At 47.6% G+C, this 18,703-nt stretch overlaps 1 protein-coding gene across 4 annotated transcripts in view; it reads left to right on the top strand.

Moving 5' to 3' along the window:
• ctif (CBP80/20-dependent translation initiation factor) overlaps nucleotides 1-18,703 on the top strand; it is a 46,848-nt gene that overhangs the window by 21,196 nt on the left and 6,949 nt on the right. The window contains exons 7-10 of one of the 4 annotated variants that reach the window (XM_035527027.1): nucleotides 4,333-4,401; nucleotides 9,027-9,510; nucleotides 10,200-10,499; nucleotides 14,886-15,041. In XM_035527027.1, coding sequence (XP_035382920.1) covers nucleotides 4,333-4,401; nucleotides 9,027-9,510; nucleotides 10,200-10,499; nucleotides 14,886-15,041 — 1,009 coding nt within the window. Of the gene's footprint in view, nucleotides 1-4,332; nucleotides 4,402-9,026; nucleotides 9,511-10,199; nucleotides 10,500-14,885; nucleotides 15,051-18,703 lie in introns of all 4 variants that reach the window. The other 3 variants (XM_035527026.1, XM_035527029.1, XM_035527028.1) reach the window with 3 other exon arrangements.

Below are 18,703 nucleotides of genomic sequence, written 5' to 3'. Positions count from 1 at the left end.
GCTTCCTACCTAATAGGTGCCCCAGTCCTTTACTGGTGCCAGTGGGCTTAATTTTGTGACCAATCAGTGTGTGCACACTTTTTGTGTGTACATCTGTATGTGCAAGTGTGCGCTTACGTGAGTGTACATCTATGCACGCCTGTGTGTGTATACATTTTGAACAGACAGTAGTGTAAGTTTGCTCCACCTTTTGTGTAATCGATAAACACAAAAGACAATAGGTCACAGTCAGCTACAAAAGCGAAAAGCCTCTTTCGTGCTATTAAGCACAAATTAAACAGAATAATAAAGAATATTTGTTTGGAAGTTGTATTTCAGCAAGTCTAACCTGATGACATGTCATTGCCGGTTGCTCCGGTAATGTTTTCTGCTTTCGCCTTTAGATTCTGCTGAAAACCAGCAGGTATAAGAAACAAGCAGGCGGGTCTCTCTTTTTTATTTGTTTTTGCCTCCTGTGTGTCTTTTGCGTTCGCCATAGTGTGACCGACTCAGTCGGACGCCAACGAGCTCGAGCGAAGCTTGAAGCACGTGGCTAACCTGCTAACGGTTTACGGTTTCGCGTGGAACTGTCCACAGGTTGCCGCCTCTTCTCCGCGTGACTGCGTACGCCAACGTGTAAACGCGCGCGTTTGTGTGTCCTCGTATGCATGCGAGTGTCTCTTTCACTCGTTCTTCTTTCGACTTTCCCCTCTGTCCTTCACTTTCTCTCCTCCCCCCCCCCCCTTTCTTTCGCGCTTTATCCCTTTCTCTTCTCTCTGCTATCTCTCCCTCCTGGGCTCATTTCTCTGACAGAAGGCTTTCCAGCATGTTATTGCTGTGTACTGGCCACCCACAATGATTCGCTTCTGGCAAGGAGGACACTACGGTCTTGTTTGTTGGCATCTATTCTCTCTCTCTCTCCCCCATTCCACCCCATTCCTCCGCATCCTTCTGTCTTCCGTTTATCCCTCTGTTCTTGTCCCTACAGGTCTGACATTGGGCCTTGTTCCAGTCCTCTTGTGTCCTTCCGTCTCCTCCTGTCTGTCTCTCTTCAGCTTGGGTAATTCCAGACTGCAGCGCTGGGCACTCGAACCCCCGCTTTTCGCAGTAGGCTGCCTCAGTGGCTATAAACTGGAGCTTGGCATTTGACCCATCACACAGCCCTAATGCTGAGGGCCCTTCTAGAAAGCACTAGCAGAAAGGGCTCTTACAGTTCCTGCAGTCCGGTGATCACAGCGTAATTCCATATTGTGACTGGAGGCATTTGCCTGTTGCCTTTAGAAGATCCAGACAGTTTTCTGAATATTTTCTCTCTTCACCGGCACTTTATCGTAATGTTTGTTCAGCACGCTTTCAGAACTCTTCTGTTTAGCTCCGTATGCTTTTCAAAAACAAGGCCATACCTTATAATCTTTTCCTCTCCTCCAACTTATCATTTAAGGAGATATCAGATTGCCTCGTGTTTTCAAGCAGTGGGGAAACGCACACAAGTGTGTGTGTGTGTGTGTGTGCGCTTGCAAGCAAGAGGGAGAGAATTAGCACTTGTATCTCTGTATTCTGGGCAGATGTTTGACGTCCTAGAATGGCTGTGGGAGAATCTGTGTCTGCCGTGTCTGCTGGTGACAGTCTACCACCAGCAGTCTTTCAAACACAACTAACAAACCGCACCGCGCACACTTTCACATCATCTACTCGGTTAAAGCGCTAATTCCCTTATATGTGAATTCTTCTTCTTCTTTTTTAATGCCAGCTTGAGTCACAGTGGCTGGGTTTTGGAAAACTTGAGCAGTACAGCCCGAAATCTGTCTTCCTGTCGGCATGTCCCTCACGGTGTCCATGCAGCAGAGACGCACTCCATGGCTCCGCTGAAAGGCATGACGGAGGACCTTGGAGACCTCCACTCCCTGGGCATGTGGCCACACTGCAGCCTTTCTCGTCAGTCGAGTTGTTTGTGAAGGCCCGAAAGTGACCTCAAAACCGCCCTTCCAGGGTCAGCTGCAGTCTCGTGCTCGCTGTTTATATCAGCGATCAGGGGATTGGTTCCCAAAGTGGAATTTCTCCCAGTGTGAGGACAGCCTGGAAGCTGTGTGTCTCTTACCAGTCCTCCAGTTGCAAGGTCTTGACTGTCAGCTCAAGTTATCTGGATAAGTGGGAATTCCAGCGCTGGAATTAAGTTTATGGTTCGCGTCTCATTTTCGGGCAGGTCTTTCTGAATGATGGCGGGGGGGTCTTGTGTCCACCTGCCTTGTAATCAAATCCACTAAACCAGAAAGCGTACGACAGACGTCGGCGCTGGTAAGGTACATCACTCGCTGCCCCAAATGTTTGTGTTTTCCGGGTTTGCTTTTTTCTAAATCCTATTTAACATTCGTATTTCTGTACGTGTTTTGCGTTCACTGGATTTAGGTCTGAAATATGCACGTTGACAGATTCCTGGCACGTGTTCTGAGTCTGTTCCGTGTAGACTACAAAGGTCCAGGTGAGAATATTCATAACCTGTGTATGACGTCACGTCCTGTTTACCTCATGAAAATTAGAGGTATAAATTGAGATGGTATGAATGGCTGGGCTCAGCTCTGATACTCGTTCTAGTACTGGTACTGGTACGGATACTGGCACTCTACTTGTGCTGGTGTAGCAGAATGTACTGACCTCACTGGTAACGTGTGTGCAGAATGGAAGGATTTACACTATTGACATGTGTGTCTGTGTGTGTTTGTTATGTTTTAAAGCGTAAACTCTCAACGCGGGTGCTGTCCGAGCTTCTGTGTGCGTGCTCGTGGGGTGCAGCGGGGGGGCGTTATTTTGGCTAGAATTATTTCCATTTGTTAGACAGAGTAAATGTCTTGGTTAAAACACCCACTGAACTCTCATTAGAAACATCTGCGATGGGCAGGATAATTACAGCACGGCATTCACAATTTGGGGTTGTTACAGTGTTCTCTGTGCTGTTGCTGCTGCAGTAATGTTAAATGAATATTGCAGGGCCCAGTATTATGACAGCAATTTAAAAATGATATATTGTGCAGCCTTAATTGTTTTCATACAATCTACTCTTATTATGATACTAGTTTGTGTGCATTGGATACTAAATGATAGAATACTGTGTGTGTGTGTGTGTGTGTGTGTGTGTGTGTGTGGATGCTACATGCCTGCTGTTCAGACCACCTGTTTTAAATTTTTATGCCTGTCCTTATAACCACTAACCAAAAGAACCCTGCACACTTCCTGCATGCGTGCGCGCACACACATGCGCGTGCACGCATACACACTCACTCACTATGAGCGTGTAACAACAGATGGGCTAGTGGTAGAACATGACACACATAGATGTACACACACACACAGAGGCTCGTAACTCTAATTGAGGCGGCTTTGTATCTGTCGTTGTGTTTTACTGTGCTTGACTTGTTGAGGAGATGAGTGTTGAGACTCTGGGAGAGAAAGTTGGTGGAGTGGAGATGAGGGTGTGGAGCAGTTAGACAGGCATGCCTGGATATTAGTCTCTGCTTTGCTGCAAGGCCGTTGCTTTGAATTTAGTCCTCTCATGAACAGGTAAGCGTCAGCACTGCACTGATGTTACGGACCCTTACACACACACACACACACACAAATTTTTATTTTTTACCCATGGCATAATGTTACCATAGTGTATTGCAGCTGTTGAGTCCCATGGCCTGAGTCAAAATGAGGGGGGGGATTTCAAACCATGAGGAGAAATGTCCTCAGAACTGCAAAAGGGATCGACCTAGAGACTGTGGTTGTCACAGCAACACAGTTAGCATTCTGTGTGTCTCATCACATCTCTGCTCTGTAGCGTTTCGTAGTTGCCATGACATTCCATACATTTTACCCTGTAGGTTTCCAAACTGCACCTGACATGCCTCCTCATTGGCCTCACATGCCCCGTGTGTGATATGAAGGCTGTGGGGGCATCGCACAGAGAGGGCACGTTACGCTGAAGTGGCAGCGATTTCCTTCCAGCAGCACCTAGAGTCTGTCCTCTTGATTTTGTACCAGTAGATGCCACATTATTATTATTATTATTATTATTATTATTATTATTATTATTATTATTATTATTATTTGCCACAATTTTTCTTTTCCCCTCTCCTGGTCTGTTCTTATGCGCTCTCGCCCCGTCTCACTGAGTCTCGTGTTTCCGCCTCGTCTCGTTTTTGCCTCGTCCTGCCTCGCCTCACCTCTCCCTCCGTCGTTTGGCCCTTCCTGCCTCTTCCCTGCACTCCTCCCGTTTCTCCTGCGCTCGCTGTCCTCCTCGCCTCGCGTGGCTCAGTTTTGTCCCGTCCGTTGTCCATCCTTCGTTCACCCCCCTCCTCGCTCTCGTGCTTGTAGACCCGCCGGGCCTCCACAGGACCAGCTGACCGTGCTGCTGCCAGCCCAGGGAAGACGCCAGGTGTCCAGGTCAGTGTCTCCGCCGGTCCTGGTCCAGCACTCTTCGGTAGCCAGCTCCCCCTTCTTAGCCTGCCTGCAGCACGGGAAACAAACAAACAAAAACAGCAACACAACAAACAAACAGCAGCACTGACCTGAGGTTGCGGCGAATGAGCGGATGAGACGAGGGGGAGACGCTACTTCGGAGGTTTGGGACCGGGTCTTGTAAGGGTGGAGGGCACTAAGGAAACAGGAAGCTTGATTTGAGGATTTGAACTAGGAGCAGGCCCTGGACCGAGACCGAGCCGCTGACGTCCCAGCTGAAGGTACACTGTAATTAGTGTTCGCCTCCGCTGTCTGCACTCACCCAACGCTGCAGTCAGCGGTCGCTGGATCTGTAGTGGTAGCTGACACACGGTTCATGACGCACGGTTTCATGACACACAGTTCAAATGCTAAGCTAGTGTGCTCTACCTGTACTATGGACCTGTGTGCTGGACAGTTTCTTGAAAGTTCACCTGTATTTAAACTCATGTTTTGTTGGGTTTTTTTCTGAACCAACTTGAGCCAATGTTGAGATGTTTGGTTGTAGTTGTGTTTTGTGCTGGGTTTGTTCCGTAGACGGATACAAATGTTATCAGGAGAAAACACTTCAACACACAATTCACTCTGTGTTGCTACACACACTTCCACGCACACTTCACTTAGTGCTACTACACACACTTCCACACGCGTCACTCTGTGCTGCTACACACGCTTCCACACGCGTCACTCTGTGCTGCTACACACGCTTCCACACGCGTCACTCTGTGCTGCTACACACGCTTCCACACGCGTCACTCTGTGCTGCTACACACGCTTCCACACGCGTCACTCTGTGCTGCTACACACGCTTCCACACGCGTCACTCTGTGCTGCTACACACGCTTCCACACGCGTCACTCTGTGCTGCTACACACGCTTCTACACGCATCACTCTGTACTGCTACACACGCTTCCACACGCGTCACTCTGTGCTGCTACACACGCTTCCACACGCGTCACTCTGTGCTGCTACACACGCTTCCACACGCGTCACTCTGCACTAGAGAGGAGAAATGACAGCTCTGTCACATTTAGTTGTCAGTTTCGCATATTGAAGTAAGGTACTGTATAATGTACTGATTTCCTTTTGTGTTCGCTTTGTTCACCATTTGTTCTGTTTCTTGCTTCTTCTGAAATACTTTTACTTTGCTGTGTCTGTGGACCGTGTTCCTGTATATATCACAGAGTTTGTGAAGGACGGGGGGCTGTTTTCATGTCTTGGTAAACACACAGTTTCCATTTTGAGCAAAATTTGCCTATTCATTTCAGTTTTTTCGCTTTGGGTGTCTCACTCTTTTTGAGAGACATTCAAGGGCTTGCTGTTATGGTCTGTATCGTGTGTGTGTGTGTGCGCATGTTTTCCAAACATCGACATAAAACTACTTTATTTTATTCAAAGGTTAAATAAAGTTATTGGAATTTGTACAGTTTGTTTTTTGTGCTCTCGGCTCCATGGGACATGTTCCGTTGAATCAGAATGTCAGAGTTCAGTGTAGGACCTGGATCCGCTCAAAAGAGGCGCTAGCACACCCCCACCCCCCGTAAGAGAGCGCAGAAACCTTTTTATTTCATCTTTCTTTCCATTTCATTTTTAGGTATGATCCCTGTCCTTGGCTCAAGTTTGAGTTTCTTTTTAAACTTTTACTTTTTCAATTTTCTTTTTTGACCAAATATAATTATTTTACAGAACATCGTATATGCAGCGTACTTTTATGTCAAATTTATGAACAAAATGATTGTTTATGCAACATACTTTTATGTTTGAAGTCTTAAATGTACCCATATTTCATTTACAATGTATTTTGTCTAAATGCGTGACAGCTATGTGTGTTTCATTTAATTAATATTGAGATTTAATAACAACACAAAAAAAAATTTGACATTGTACCATAACATGACTTTAAATGCTTATGATATAATAATTAGAAGAAAATGTATACTACCACTCAGCCGTAAAACAGGATCGTTGAAATGAGTGCTGTGTGTTGGGCTCATGGATGTGCAGACTAGGCCTGCTTCCTGCCAGTCTGGGGACTTGTGTATCACAGTTTTGACTCTCAGTGTTTAATATCAAATCTACATGGATGATCATTTCAGAAATGAGGTTCAGGTTGAGCAGAAGCTTCACTGACGGTATGAGCTATCCCTTCCTACCTCCAAGTCCCGCCCCCTTCCACCGGCCTCTGTGGTGAAATACCACCACCGCCGGCCAAGGTCAGACTGGTTTTTGGTGGCTTGCGCTGGTTATTTTTGCCGAAGCCGGTCGCGCTTGCGTGTAGTCTCACGCGGCTGTGGCTCCGTGCGCTCGCAGTGGGATGCCTGCATTTGTGTTAGATGTTCTCTGCTGTCGTCAGGCCATGATGGGTTAAGGGTCGTAAAAGAAGAAAATGTCACGGTCAGAGTCTGGACATCTTATTTTCAGGATGCCGTTCGGAGCCATTGCGTGTGCGTGCGCGCGCCGGTGTTTTTGTCTTTTATGAGCGTGGAATACCTGTGACGACCGGGCTGCAGCGGTTACGAGTGTTACTGCGCTCTCTGGTTTCCTCTCCTTTCCTTTGATCTGCTCCCCTGCGCTGGTGTGGACTCCCAACACGATGGTATCCCAGTGGCCACTCAGTCTGGCACTGACCCACCGACCCCCAGAGTTTGGACTCAGTCCAGCTCACCCTCGCGCAAACGCTCCCAGCTCTTATTTTAGTGATGGCCTTTATGTTGGATGAAGGCGTCACCTTAACCACAGTGTGCTAATGATAATGACACGCCGATTATTCTCGTTTAAAATGGGTGTGGCAATGAACCACGTTTGCACGGTGAACCAAACATGCTGACAGGAGTTTGCAAGTCCTGTTGATTTATTCTCTCTCCCACTCTGTTTTTCTTTTCACTCTGTTTCTCTCTCTCTCTCTCTCTCTCTCTCTGTCTCTCACTCTGTTTGTCTGTGTGTCCACTTCTGTCCACGCTCAACCTCCTGCTCTTTCAACCCTCTGACCTTTAAGGCAGTCTGGAGGTGGGTTCAGTGGTCTGATGTCTACAGAGGCAGTTTGACTGTGACATCCCCCCCCCAGACATGCTGGCTGGCTGCCTCCAGCTGATCCAGCAGAAAGCTGAGGTGGTGTAAAAATAGCCTGGAGGAATATAGGTCGCAGGACGCAGGACCTCCCGTGGCGGCGCTCCGAGCGTGGGACACAGGGAGGTGAAGGCCGGGCGGAGAAGGGCAGACACAGCTGCTCGTTTCCCAGAGCGGAGTGTGCCGTAGGGCAGAGGCGCTCATCCAGCTTCCCCTTCAGCTCGGGTGTAAAATGTCCATGATCTACCACCCCAGAGGCAGTGAGGCTGACAGTCCTTCCAGAGCAGAGGCCTGGGACAAGATCGGCCGCCTCTGTAAAGCTCTGAGCTTTAGGGGGAATGGAATGAACCTGCTAAAATATTATTACTTATCAAAGGCTTTTCGGCTAAGAAATGTTTAACTAATTCAATTGAGTTTAATTGAATATGTACAGAGCTTTATTTTCTTTTAATTATAGCGCTGTCAGAAATCAGGTCCCGTTGAAATGTGTTTTTCTCTCTTGTGTTCCTACTCCTAGCATTTGCCTGTTCTCGTCACGAGAGCTAGAGAAAGCTGCTTCTTTTGGATTGCATTCACAAGCCAACACACGTGCCACTCCTAGTCACGTTTTAGCAAACAAACTCGCTTTTCGGCCCCGTCACTGAGCCATCTCCCCACGCAGCGAAGGGGAGCATTTAAAAAGATTTAATACTGAAATTAACCTCCGCTTAACACCGTAACATTTGCAGCGACGCGTTTTGTGGGTCTGCTGTAAGTGCGATACTTGGTCTTTTGCTGTGCTGCATGTCGTGTGTCAACTATTTCAAGTGCAGTTAACTTTTGGGTGTCGATCTGAACACGCAGTACCGGTTGCTCCACTGAACTGTGGTGCTGCGTTTGCAGTGCATGTGTGCGTGCTTTTAGGTTTTGTACGTGCTGAACTCCTCACAATTGCTTAATCAAATCACACAAGACTCTGAAAACGATGGCAAACTCATCAACGGTGGAAGTGTTTTAGCCTGCTGATGCACCATCCCTTACCAGTAGAGAGGCTTTCCTGTGAAGTGTTTAGCCTGTGCTCAACACCCTTCCTGCCTCCCACTCACGGGCCCAATCCCATGTCATCCCTTACCCCACCCCCTCGTTTGGCAAGCTCACACCTACCGCTGGGGGGTCTTGTTGGGATAGAGGGGTAGGTTGAAGTGTTGGGACTACACGGCCTTCGTTCACACCGAGGGGCAAAAACAACATTCAGTAACAAGGCGTAGGGGTAAAAATAAGAAATGAGATTTAGCCCCCCCCCAAACACACACACACACACAGAAAAAGAAGAAATAGGAATGGCAACTGATACATGCAGGCACAAATCAACAGTCACAGGAAGCGGGTGGGGAGTGTGGCAGGCTTATATGTGTCTAACTCTCCAGAGAGCTAAACAGATGTGTTTTGGTGTGTGTGTATGTGTTCAGATGCCAAGCCCACACTGTGCCCATCTTACCCGCTGCCACTCCTGCATCTCTTACAGGAGACAGCAGCGCCCCCCAGGGGGTGGAGGCGGAGGGGGCAAACCCCACACTCCTCCACACCACCATCAACAGCAACCACATTCCCAGCAACAGCAGCAGCCACAGATGACCAATCAAACGCAACAGTTCAGCGCCGACCACCAATCGGACGGCACTAATGCCAAGTACGGTGGGCGGGGCCACCATGGCGGGCAGCCGAGCCGGGGCCCTCCCCACCACTGCTACAGCCAGAACCGTCGCTGGTACCAGCTCCAGAAACAGCAGACCAACAGCGTGTGCCAGGCCCCTGGTCCCGGAGACAGGGGCCCCCCACGCACCTCTAAAGAGGCGGAGGGCGGGAGATCGGGCGAGCAGGAACCTGCGACAGACCGGCCAAAAGAGGCGGCGAGAGGAGACGATGCCAGGAAGGTGGGGAAAGAGGGAGGGAGAGTGAACCTGCTGCAGTCCTCCAAAGAGAGACTGAGGAGAAGATTGAAGGAGAAGGTGACTGGGTTTAGAGGGCAACACCGCACGCACACACACAAACTCGGTCATGTTCCTCAAACCTTTCCTGAACATTTTTTGCGTTATGCTGTGGAAAGAGCCCACTGTTCTTAGGGAATACCATTGCCATGAAGGGGAGAACTTGGTCTGAAACAGTATTTAGGTGTCAAAGTAGCATGCACATGAATGCCGGGACATTGGGTTTCCCAGCAACACTTTACCCAGAGCATCACACCTCCTCCCATAATGCATCTGCACCGTTCTGTACTAGCCAACATTGTTTTTTAGCTTGTGCAACTGCCTTGGGCGCCCTTGACCCTGGCCCCGGGTCACCAGTTGTCCTTCCTTGCAGCACGTTTGGTAGGTACTAACCGCACACCAGGAGCACACCACAGAATTCCGCTGTTGCGGAGACACTCCAGACAGTTGTCTAGCCATCATAACTCGGCCCTTGTCAAAGTTGCTCAGATTCGTGCACACGACCATTTTTCCTGCTTCTAGCATGTCACAGCTGACCATGTGCTTCCTTCATAATATGTCTCCCAGTCCTATACTTATGCCAGTACAATGAGACGGTCAGTGGTATTCAGTTCACCTGTTCGTGGGCTCTGTGTGTGTGTGTGTGTGTGTGTGTGTGTGTAAAGAGAGAGAGATGTAAAGTAAAGAGTTCAACTCTGCGACCCTGGCAGGAGGAGGTACCCATGGTGATGATGGGACCTCAGCGTAACCGGATGGAGAAGCTTCTGGAGCTTCTCAACAGCATGAGGAGCAACAGCAGTGGTGCGGAGGACCAGCTCAGCTCCTTCATGGAGGAGGCGCAGAACTCCGCCGACTCGGAGGAGACGCTCGGCGAGATCGTGCAGACGATATACCGCAAGGCCGTGAGCGACCGGGGCTTCGCCGCCACTGCTGCCAAACTCTGCGACAAGATGGCACTCTTCATGGTGGAGGGGACCAAGTTCCGCTCGCTGCTGCTCAACATGCTACAGGTGCGTCACCATAGGGTTGACCTGGGGATGGGCTTGAGGTTAGGTTGAGGATTAGGATTAGGAAGGAGATGAGAGTTAGGGTTAAAGGGTGAGGATGAGGGTCAGGGTTAAAGGGTCAGGGTTAGGCCGGGGCTGATATCACCTCAATCCAGTACCACAGAAATGATCAATCCCACCTACCACACCACCATGAGACATGTTTGTTCTTCCCTCTCCGAAGGTACTATCCCTGTGTGTGTGTGTGTGTGTGTGTGTGTGTGTGTGTGTGTGTGTGTGTGTGTGTGTGTGTGTGAACCGCAGTGTTTGTTGATCACACCTTGCGCTACGTGACGTGTATGTAACACGTTATCTTCATCTGGACTTCAAAGACTTGCGTTGCATCCAAAACCCAGCGGAAGGATGAAGGTAGCAGCAGCGTTAGCGTGAGATCTGCGCAGGCAGGGTCCGTGCAGAGAGGGAGAGATTCAGGTGTAGGCATGCAAGCCATGGCCACTGTAAACACCTGTTATTGGCCATGCTTTCTGCCTCTCAAACACAGAGTCTGTTAAGGACTGTAGGGTGTGTGATGTGCAGTGTTTGTTAAGGACTGTAGTGTGTTTATAAATGAATAATGTTTATAAAAGAATAATAACAGGACCTTGTATTGTTTACCCATCAGTTCCCAGGTGAAAGCCATTAGGATGGTGTGACCTTCCTGTATCTCTCACGTGGGTTTTATAGAGGTTCGAGCTGTGTTTCATGCGTTGCAGGCTGTCCGTGCGTAGACCCACGTGCTGTAGGTGCTGTGAGGTCCTGTCAGACACCCGCACGTGCATGCGCACGGCCTCTCTCTGTCTGTTTCTCTCAGCCTTTCTCCTGTCGTTCTCTCACCCGTCTCCGTGGCGACACCACCCTCTGCTCTGGCGCTCCTGCAGTCTTTCCGGCAGACGTCTGTCTCACTGGGGTTCCTGCCTGGCTGGCGTGCAGCATAAAATGTCTTCCCACCTGCCACGCTGCCACACTCCTACTAGCTTTAAGTTCCCTTTTTCTTCTTTTTGCCTGCAGAGTCTCGCTTGCTCTCGGTCTCTCTCTCTCTCTCTCTTTCTCTCCCTCTATCACCCTCTCTCTCCTCCTCTCTCTATCCCCTCCCTCTGTTTCTCACACTATCTCCCTCTCTCCCTTCTCTCTCACACATTCTCTGTGTGTGTGTGTGTGTGTGTGTGTGTGTGTGTGTGTGTGTGTGCCAATTTCAGCTGTGATGCATCTGGAATTTTTCATTTCCTTACGCGTCATTTGCCACAGCGGTGGGGCTCTTGGCCGTGCTGCACACACTCGGGGCCTACTACCGTCTAACCCTGGTGTAAGAACAGGGAGCACGACTACCAGCTCCGCTTCCTGTGCGAGTCCCTTTACGCCAGACAGCACAAGCACAAAGCTGCAAGCACAAGGATGTCATCCCTGTAATTTAGGCAGTCGTATGTGTCAGTAACAGGTCAGCTCATTACTTGGGAAGTGGATTCACAGGACAACGCTGCCTCTCGGCGTCTTACCCCTCTCTCTCTAAAGCCTCTTAACTCGCCCCACCCGCCCCTCTCTCGGGCCCTGCTTTGTTGGATCTGTGGGGGAGGGGGAGACGCAGGGGCGCAGCCGTCGTCCCGGTACGTTCTAGAACCCGCGAGCCGCGATGTGTTCCTTGCTTCCCTGCTTCCTGCTGTGTGTGAGCTCGTGATGGGTCTCCGAGGGCTTGGCACAGGTGCGAAGCAGAAGGCTGGTCTCCTCCAGACTGCAGGACACGCCGCTCTCTGTCGGCTTTCGTGAGCTGCTTGGCGTTCGTACGGGTTTTCTTTTTCTGTCAGGTTTGTTGGGATGTGTGTTGTGTACACACAGCTCCAGTGTTTTGTTTCAACAGGCTTTCAACTTTTCTACTGCAAGTGGAATAAAAACTACAATAACAAACTAAGAAATGTAAATAATAGATCAATAAATAAATAAATATTTGAAAGGCTTAAAAACTTGAATTCATGGCGCTGAAATACTTCTGTGAACGTCTGATTACAGAGAGAGCTTAGTATGGATAATATCCAAAAGATGTATTATTATTTTTATTGTCGTCGTCGTCGTCGTCGTCGTCATCATCATCATCATTCTGTTGCTTCCTGTCTCTTCCTCCTCGCATTTACCCATCCCCCTCCGTCTGTCTCAGTCTGTCTGTGGCGGAGCAGGTGTCTGTTCTGTGGTCTGGTAGTTAGGTGCTAAACGTCTTGTGTTTTTTGGGAAGTGAGTGTGAGGCGTGTTTCACACCGTAGCTTCTCGCCATTGCTGTTCTTCCTGTATCTACCCTTCAGCTGAGGTCCCACTTCCTGCTTTCTCTGGGGTTTGTGTACACACGCGTTCTCTCTCTGTCTGTCAGGTTCTCTCTCACATCTTTCTCTCTCTCTCTCACTTTTTCTTCGTCTCTCACTTTCTTTCTCACCGTCTGTCTCCTTTCCTCTTTTACCCTCGCTATATTTGTTGTATAAGCTCAGTCATGACCAAGCCTAAGCCTTCCTCAGACGCGTCAGACAGTCGGATCTAAAGCGCAACTGTTACTGAGAAGAAGAGGCTCGTGAGGACCGCACAGGGTAGCCCGAATGTCAGCTCACTGCCCCACGTTCTAGCTGCTTTACTGTTTTCCACGTCTTCACCGTTCCCTTGTTTTTAACGGCGTAATAATTTTTCGCCCTGTGAACTCAGAATATCTGCCCATTTCTGATCACACTTCCTTCCTTTCTCATCACGTTATTCTCCTACTTTTATTACTTTTCCATATAGAGATTTAAATTGGATTAGGCGGCTTGAATTTTAATTCATTGTTTTGGCTAAATTAATGAAATGATAAATTATTAAAATAATTTAAAGATAGATAATCTATTATTTTAATTATTGCTTCATTTAACAATTTATTTTCAGATGAAACCTACACTAGATCATATTACATTTTCACGTTGGATTTGACATGTTATTCAGCATATTTATTTGTCTGTGTAGCCCCATTTTTGTAAAGTGGTCAGATCACCAAAAACATTGCATTCATTATAGTAACAATGAGTGATTTTGAAACTCAAAGCAATAGGAATGTCGATAAGAATCTCACTTTGTTATTTATGCTATTACCACCAGCAGACTACGGTTCAGACTGAAGAAGCTGCTATAAGCGGATCATATCGTATTCGATAGGCTGATTCTAGTTCAGTAGCCACGTGTAAATGACGACAAACGCGTGACAATCAGACATCTCGCTATATCCGAGTCAATTCAGAATTGGGTTGGTGCTGAAAGAGTAACTTTGGGGTGCAGACTTTTATTCAGGGTAAACTACACACACCATAACATTATCAGACTGTAGGCTACACTATGCCATCGCGTCAGAGTGCATCTCTCGCTTTTTGTTTTTGTTGTCTAGTCTAGGATCTGCTGTGTGTTCTGTAAGCCAGACAGTGGTTGAGGCTGGATAGCCACACTTCTCCGGTTTGTCATGCTTGTCTACAACCGCACCACAACAAATGCTAGACAAAAATGACATCATAGCCATTGAGAGACTGAGCACGCACCATGATCAACTGCTGAAGGAGAACAGAACAGCGTGCTGTCCGTATATACGCCGCACACCCAACTCTCTACGTACATGCCCACTTACGACTAACTCTCAGTACACCCTGGTAGCAGCAAGAGAGATGCAGACAATATAGGTGTGTGTGCGCGTGCACACGCGTGTGTTTGATAGTGTGTGAACCTGTTTTTTGTTTAACTTCCTGAGCCTGTGATGGTGTCTGGGTTTCGTGTTAGATTGCACACTGCAGAATTACTTCCCCATGTCGTCGTTGTGCACGACGTCCATGTCTTCACGTTACAGTGGCCCTGCGCACCCGGGTCACTCTAGAATCAGGGGCTTTTAGAAAGTTCTAGAACTGGAGCTGATTTTATAGTGTTGAATGCTGAGTCCATTCTTTGGTGTGTTGACGTTTACGGTGGTTTGGTCGATAGTGTAGGGTCAGAAAAAATGTTTGTATTTCTTCGTGGAAAGTGTCCCTGCACCAAGCCCTGTGCTTGTTTTTGTGGGGGTAAAGGTAAACATGTGATTGATTGTATATGTATTTATTCAAACTCAAATGGGTTATATATGTATGCTGTCAAATATGGCATTTTTGACATATTTGACAGCATACAAAAACATGTCAAACATGTCATATGCTTACACGTGTACTGAACAGACACCTACACCTTACTATGGTATACCACTATTAAACTCTTCACCCTGTACTCTCTCTCTCTCTCTCCCCCCACATCTCTCCTTCCTTCCTCCCTCACTCTTTCTCTCACACTCTCTCTCTCTCTCTCTCTCTCTCTCTCGCTCTCTCCCTTCCTCAGAGAGACTTCACCCGTCGGGCGGAGCTGCAGCGGACAGACGTGGAGTGCTGGCTGGGCTTCATCACGTTCCTGTGTGAGGTGTTTGGCACCATGAGGAGCAGCATGGGAGAGCCCTTCCGTGTGCTCGTGGGCCCCATCTACACCTGCCTGAGAGAGGTGCACTCAGTACGGACACGCACACATGCACACACGCAGGCTCTCTGTGCCATGACACCAGGCCCGCTGGACTATCCTGGACTGTGACACCTCACTCTTAAAGCCATCCATATTCGAGCGTAATAACGGAACCGTGGTCCCAGAAAGCACCGGGAAGGTGCAGCGTAGGAGAGCTTGGCCCCGTCCATCCAGACCCACCGCCCTATCTACTCAACCCCGCCCCGCCCCGTCTGCCATACCGTCTGCGTGGACCATGTAGCTCTCTCCAGTCCTGGCTCGGGTGCCTTAACCAGGGCTCGTGCCAACCCCGGGGCAGTGCTGAGTGGCTGTATCCCATAGAATCATTAGATTAGGTACTAAACATGTGGAGTCACGGCTCGCTTTCAGAGTGTCATTTGTGTGAATTCTAGCATAATGATTTTGTAATTCGTAGCAGTAATTTACATGGTTTTGGGGTTTTTATGTTTGTTTTTTCCATTGTAGCCGTGAGTGCCGGAGGTTCTGAGGGTAGTGTGTGGTTGTTCACTTTGCTTTATGGGCTCTGTGTTGGCCCGGCCCGGCCCGGCTGCAGGCCCCTTGAGCGTTTGCTCGCGCGTCACTGTTCAACTCTTGCCTTATTGGAGCCTACAGCTCTCTTTCTGATGAGGAGGAGAAGCGTGCGCGTGTGCGTAGGGACTTTGGGAGAGAGCCTGTCAGGGAACAAGGTGGAGGACGAGGATTATTACGACACCTGGTTTTTACTTCCTGGGAGTTTTTACTCCTTTCTAAGAAGACGGTTGCCATGGCAACTGAAATCGCACATGCCATCTCTTTCTCCATCACGCACGAGCGCACAAAACACGCCCTAAAGATGCACGCATGCCCTCGCTTACAGACACAGCAGAGACAGAAATTCAGGCTCCACCGTAACACCGTGATGGAGACATACGGACAGCAATAAAGGGAGAATTAGTCCTGATTAGACAGTGCCTCAGACGCTTCTGACATGACACCCAAGAGAAAGAGAATGAGGTTTGCATACTGCACACCTTCACCCTGTAAAATTGAAAAACTGTGCAATTGTACATTGTATATATGCATATTCATACATTCCCTTTTCATTCTTTATTTACCCGGACATGTTTATTCATTAATCCGCATCTGTTTCCCTGATCTACAGGCAGAGCAGTCACCAAAGACGTTTCACTGCCAGTTATACTGTGTGTGACTGTGTATGTGACAAATAAACTTTGAATTTTGAGGTGGAGAAAAGTGATAAAAAAGGAAGCGCTGTTAGAGACAGACGGGGAGACGGACAGGCAGACATAGAGTAGAAGGTCTGAGAGCTGGATGCAGAAGATCTAGTGGAGAATATGTTGACAGGCTGTGGCGTGGTCATGTAATATAGGCCGTACCAGCCAGACAGCCATATGCAAAAACCCATGATGAGAATTGAATGTGAACTATTAACCAGTAATATAATTGCGCATACTGTGGCCCAACTCATATTCTAGTCTGTCTGACTCCTTTCTTGCACTTGTATGATAAGTTCTATTTTTTGCTTCTGCTCCCGCCGTGTGTGCGTCTGTCTGTCTCCCTGTGTTTGGCAGTGGTGTGAAATTAAAATGACACCCACCCACACAGTCGGCATATTAACAGGCAGGATGAGCGAATACGTGAGAAACTTCCATAATATAGCAAAGTACAGAGCCTCTAAGAAAGCTGTGTTTTGCGGCTAATCCCCCACCCCTTCATGTCAGTACTTGGTACAGTCTAAGGCCACTTCACCAGTCAGCCTGGAAGGCACCAGTTACCCTCCTCAAGGGGAAGGGTGTCCTGCGTTAGTCTGCCAACTATTTAACCATTTAAAGCAGTACACCCCTGCAGGGTTTATCGTGGAGCAGCGCCTACAGTGGCATGAAGAACTGTAGAATATAATTCCACAAGCCCTCTCTCTATTTCTCGAACACACACACACAAATAAAGCAGGATGAAAAGATGCAGCGTAACATGGTAGGCGGCTGGCTTAGGAATCGTAGTAGCCATGTCTGTCGAGATACACCAGTCCAGTCAGAATGCACAACCCAAGTGCAAAAGAATTTTCAGTGTGCCTGCAAATGTTGTAAGATGCAGACATGCTCCTAATGTGCTCAGAGTATCTTACAGTGAACCCAGGTCACGAGTCCTGAAGTGGACTTGGAGTTCAGTTTCACTGCTTACACCCGATTCTCACTGTTGCTAAAAAACCCAGTGGCATTATTATTGTTAACCAGATCTAAATGTTAAAAAATAACACTTTGGATCACAAAATGACACTAATTGAAACCATTTTTCATATTAAATTAAAACTGTTATGACCAAGAATGATGGCATTTCCAGACTGTGCTGAAAAAACCTCATAGATGCTGTATATGACTGTGCTGTATGTGACTGACATTTGTGACTGTGAGGTGTGTGACTGTGAGGTATGTGACTGTGTTTATGACTAATGACTATATGATTGTGCTGTATGTGATTGAGGTATGTGACTATAACTAATGACTGATGGTGAGGTAAGTGTCTGAGGTGTGTGTGAGGTGTCTGTCTGTGAGGTATGTGACTGTGTTTATGACTAATGACTATATGATTGTACTGTATGTGATTGAGGTATATGACTGAGGTATGTGACTATAACTAATGACTGATGGTGAGGTAAGTGTCTGAGGTGTGTGTGAGGTGTCTGTCTGTGAGGTATGTGACTGTGTTTATGACTAATGACTATATGATTGTGCTGTATGTGATTGAGGTATATGACTGAGGTATGTGACTATAACTAATGACTGATGGTGAGGTATGTGACAGGTATGTGTCTGAGGTGTGTGTTTGTGAGGTATGTGACTGTGTTTATGACTAATGACTATATGATTGTGCTGTATGTGATTGAGGTATATGACTGAGGTATGTGACTATAACTAATGACTGATGGTGAGGTATGTGACAGGTATGTGTCTGAGGTGTCTGTCTGTGAGGTATGTGACTGTGTTTATGACTAATGACTATATGATTGTGCTGTATGTGATTGAGGTATATGACTGAGGTATGTGACTATAACTAATGGCTGATGGTGAGGTATGTGTCTGAGGTATGTGACTGAGGTATGTGACTGTGTTTATGACTAATGACTATATGATTGTGCTGTATGTAATTGAGGTATATGACTGAGGTATGTGACTATAACTAATGACTGATGGTGAGGTATGTGACAGGTATGTGTCTGAGGTGTGTGTTTGTGAGGTATGTGACTGTTTATGACTAATGACTATGACTGCTGTATGTAAATTTTAACACTGGAACTAAAGTAATAAATAATAATAATGTAATAAATATTCATTCATTTATTTATTAAGCTAAAAACACAACTGAAGCAAAGCTTAAATGAAATAAGGAAATATAACCTTTAGTAATTTACTATTAACAGCTAGCATTCTGGTCACTTAGAAGTTGTCACTAAATCTGTAACATCTCCACTAGATGCCTGGGTGCCTGTTTTCTTCCAGAACATCAGAGCTTTGAGGTAATGAGCCGAAATGTGAAGGAAAAGCTCAGACTAAGGAAACAGATGACAGTTCAGGTGTGCGTGCGTGCGTGCACGTGCGCACATTCTCACAAAATGTTTTTTTCAAACTGAGGATAGCAGCCAGGTT

The sequence above is a fragment of the Electrophorus electricus genome, chromosome 6, assembly GCF_013358815.1.
Source record: "Electrophorus electricus isolate fEleEle1 chromosome 6, fEleEle1.pri, whole genome shotgun sequence".
Taxonomy (NCBI): domain Eukaryota; kingdom Metazoa; phylum Chordata; class Actinopteri; order Gymnotiformes; family Gymnotidae; genus Electrophorus; species Electrophorus electricus.
The sequence above is the reverse complement of the archived record's forward strand: the minus strand, read 5'-3'. Positions and strand labels throughout refer to the sequence as shown.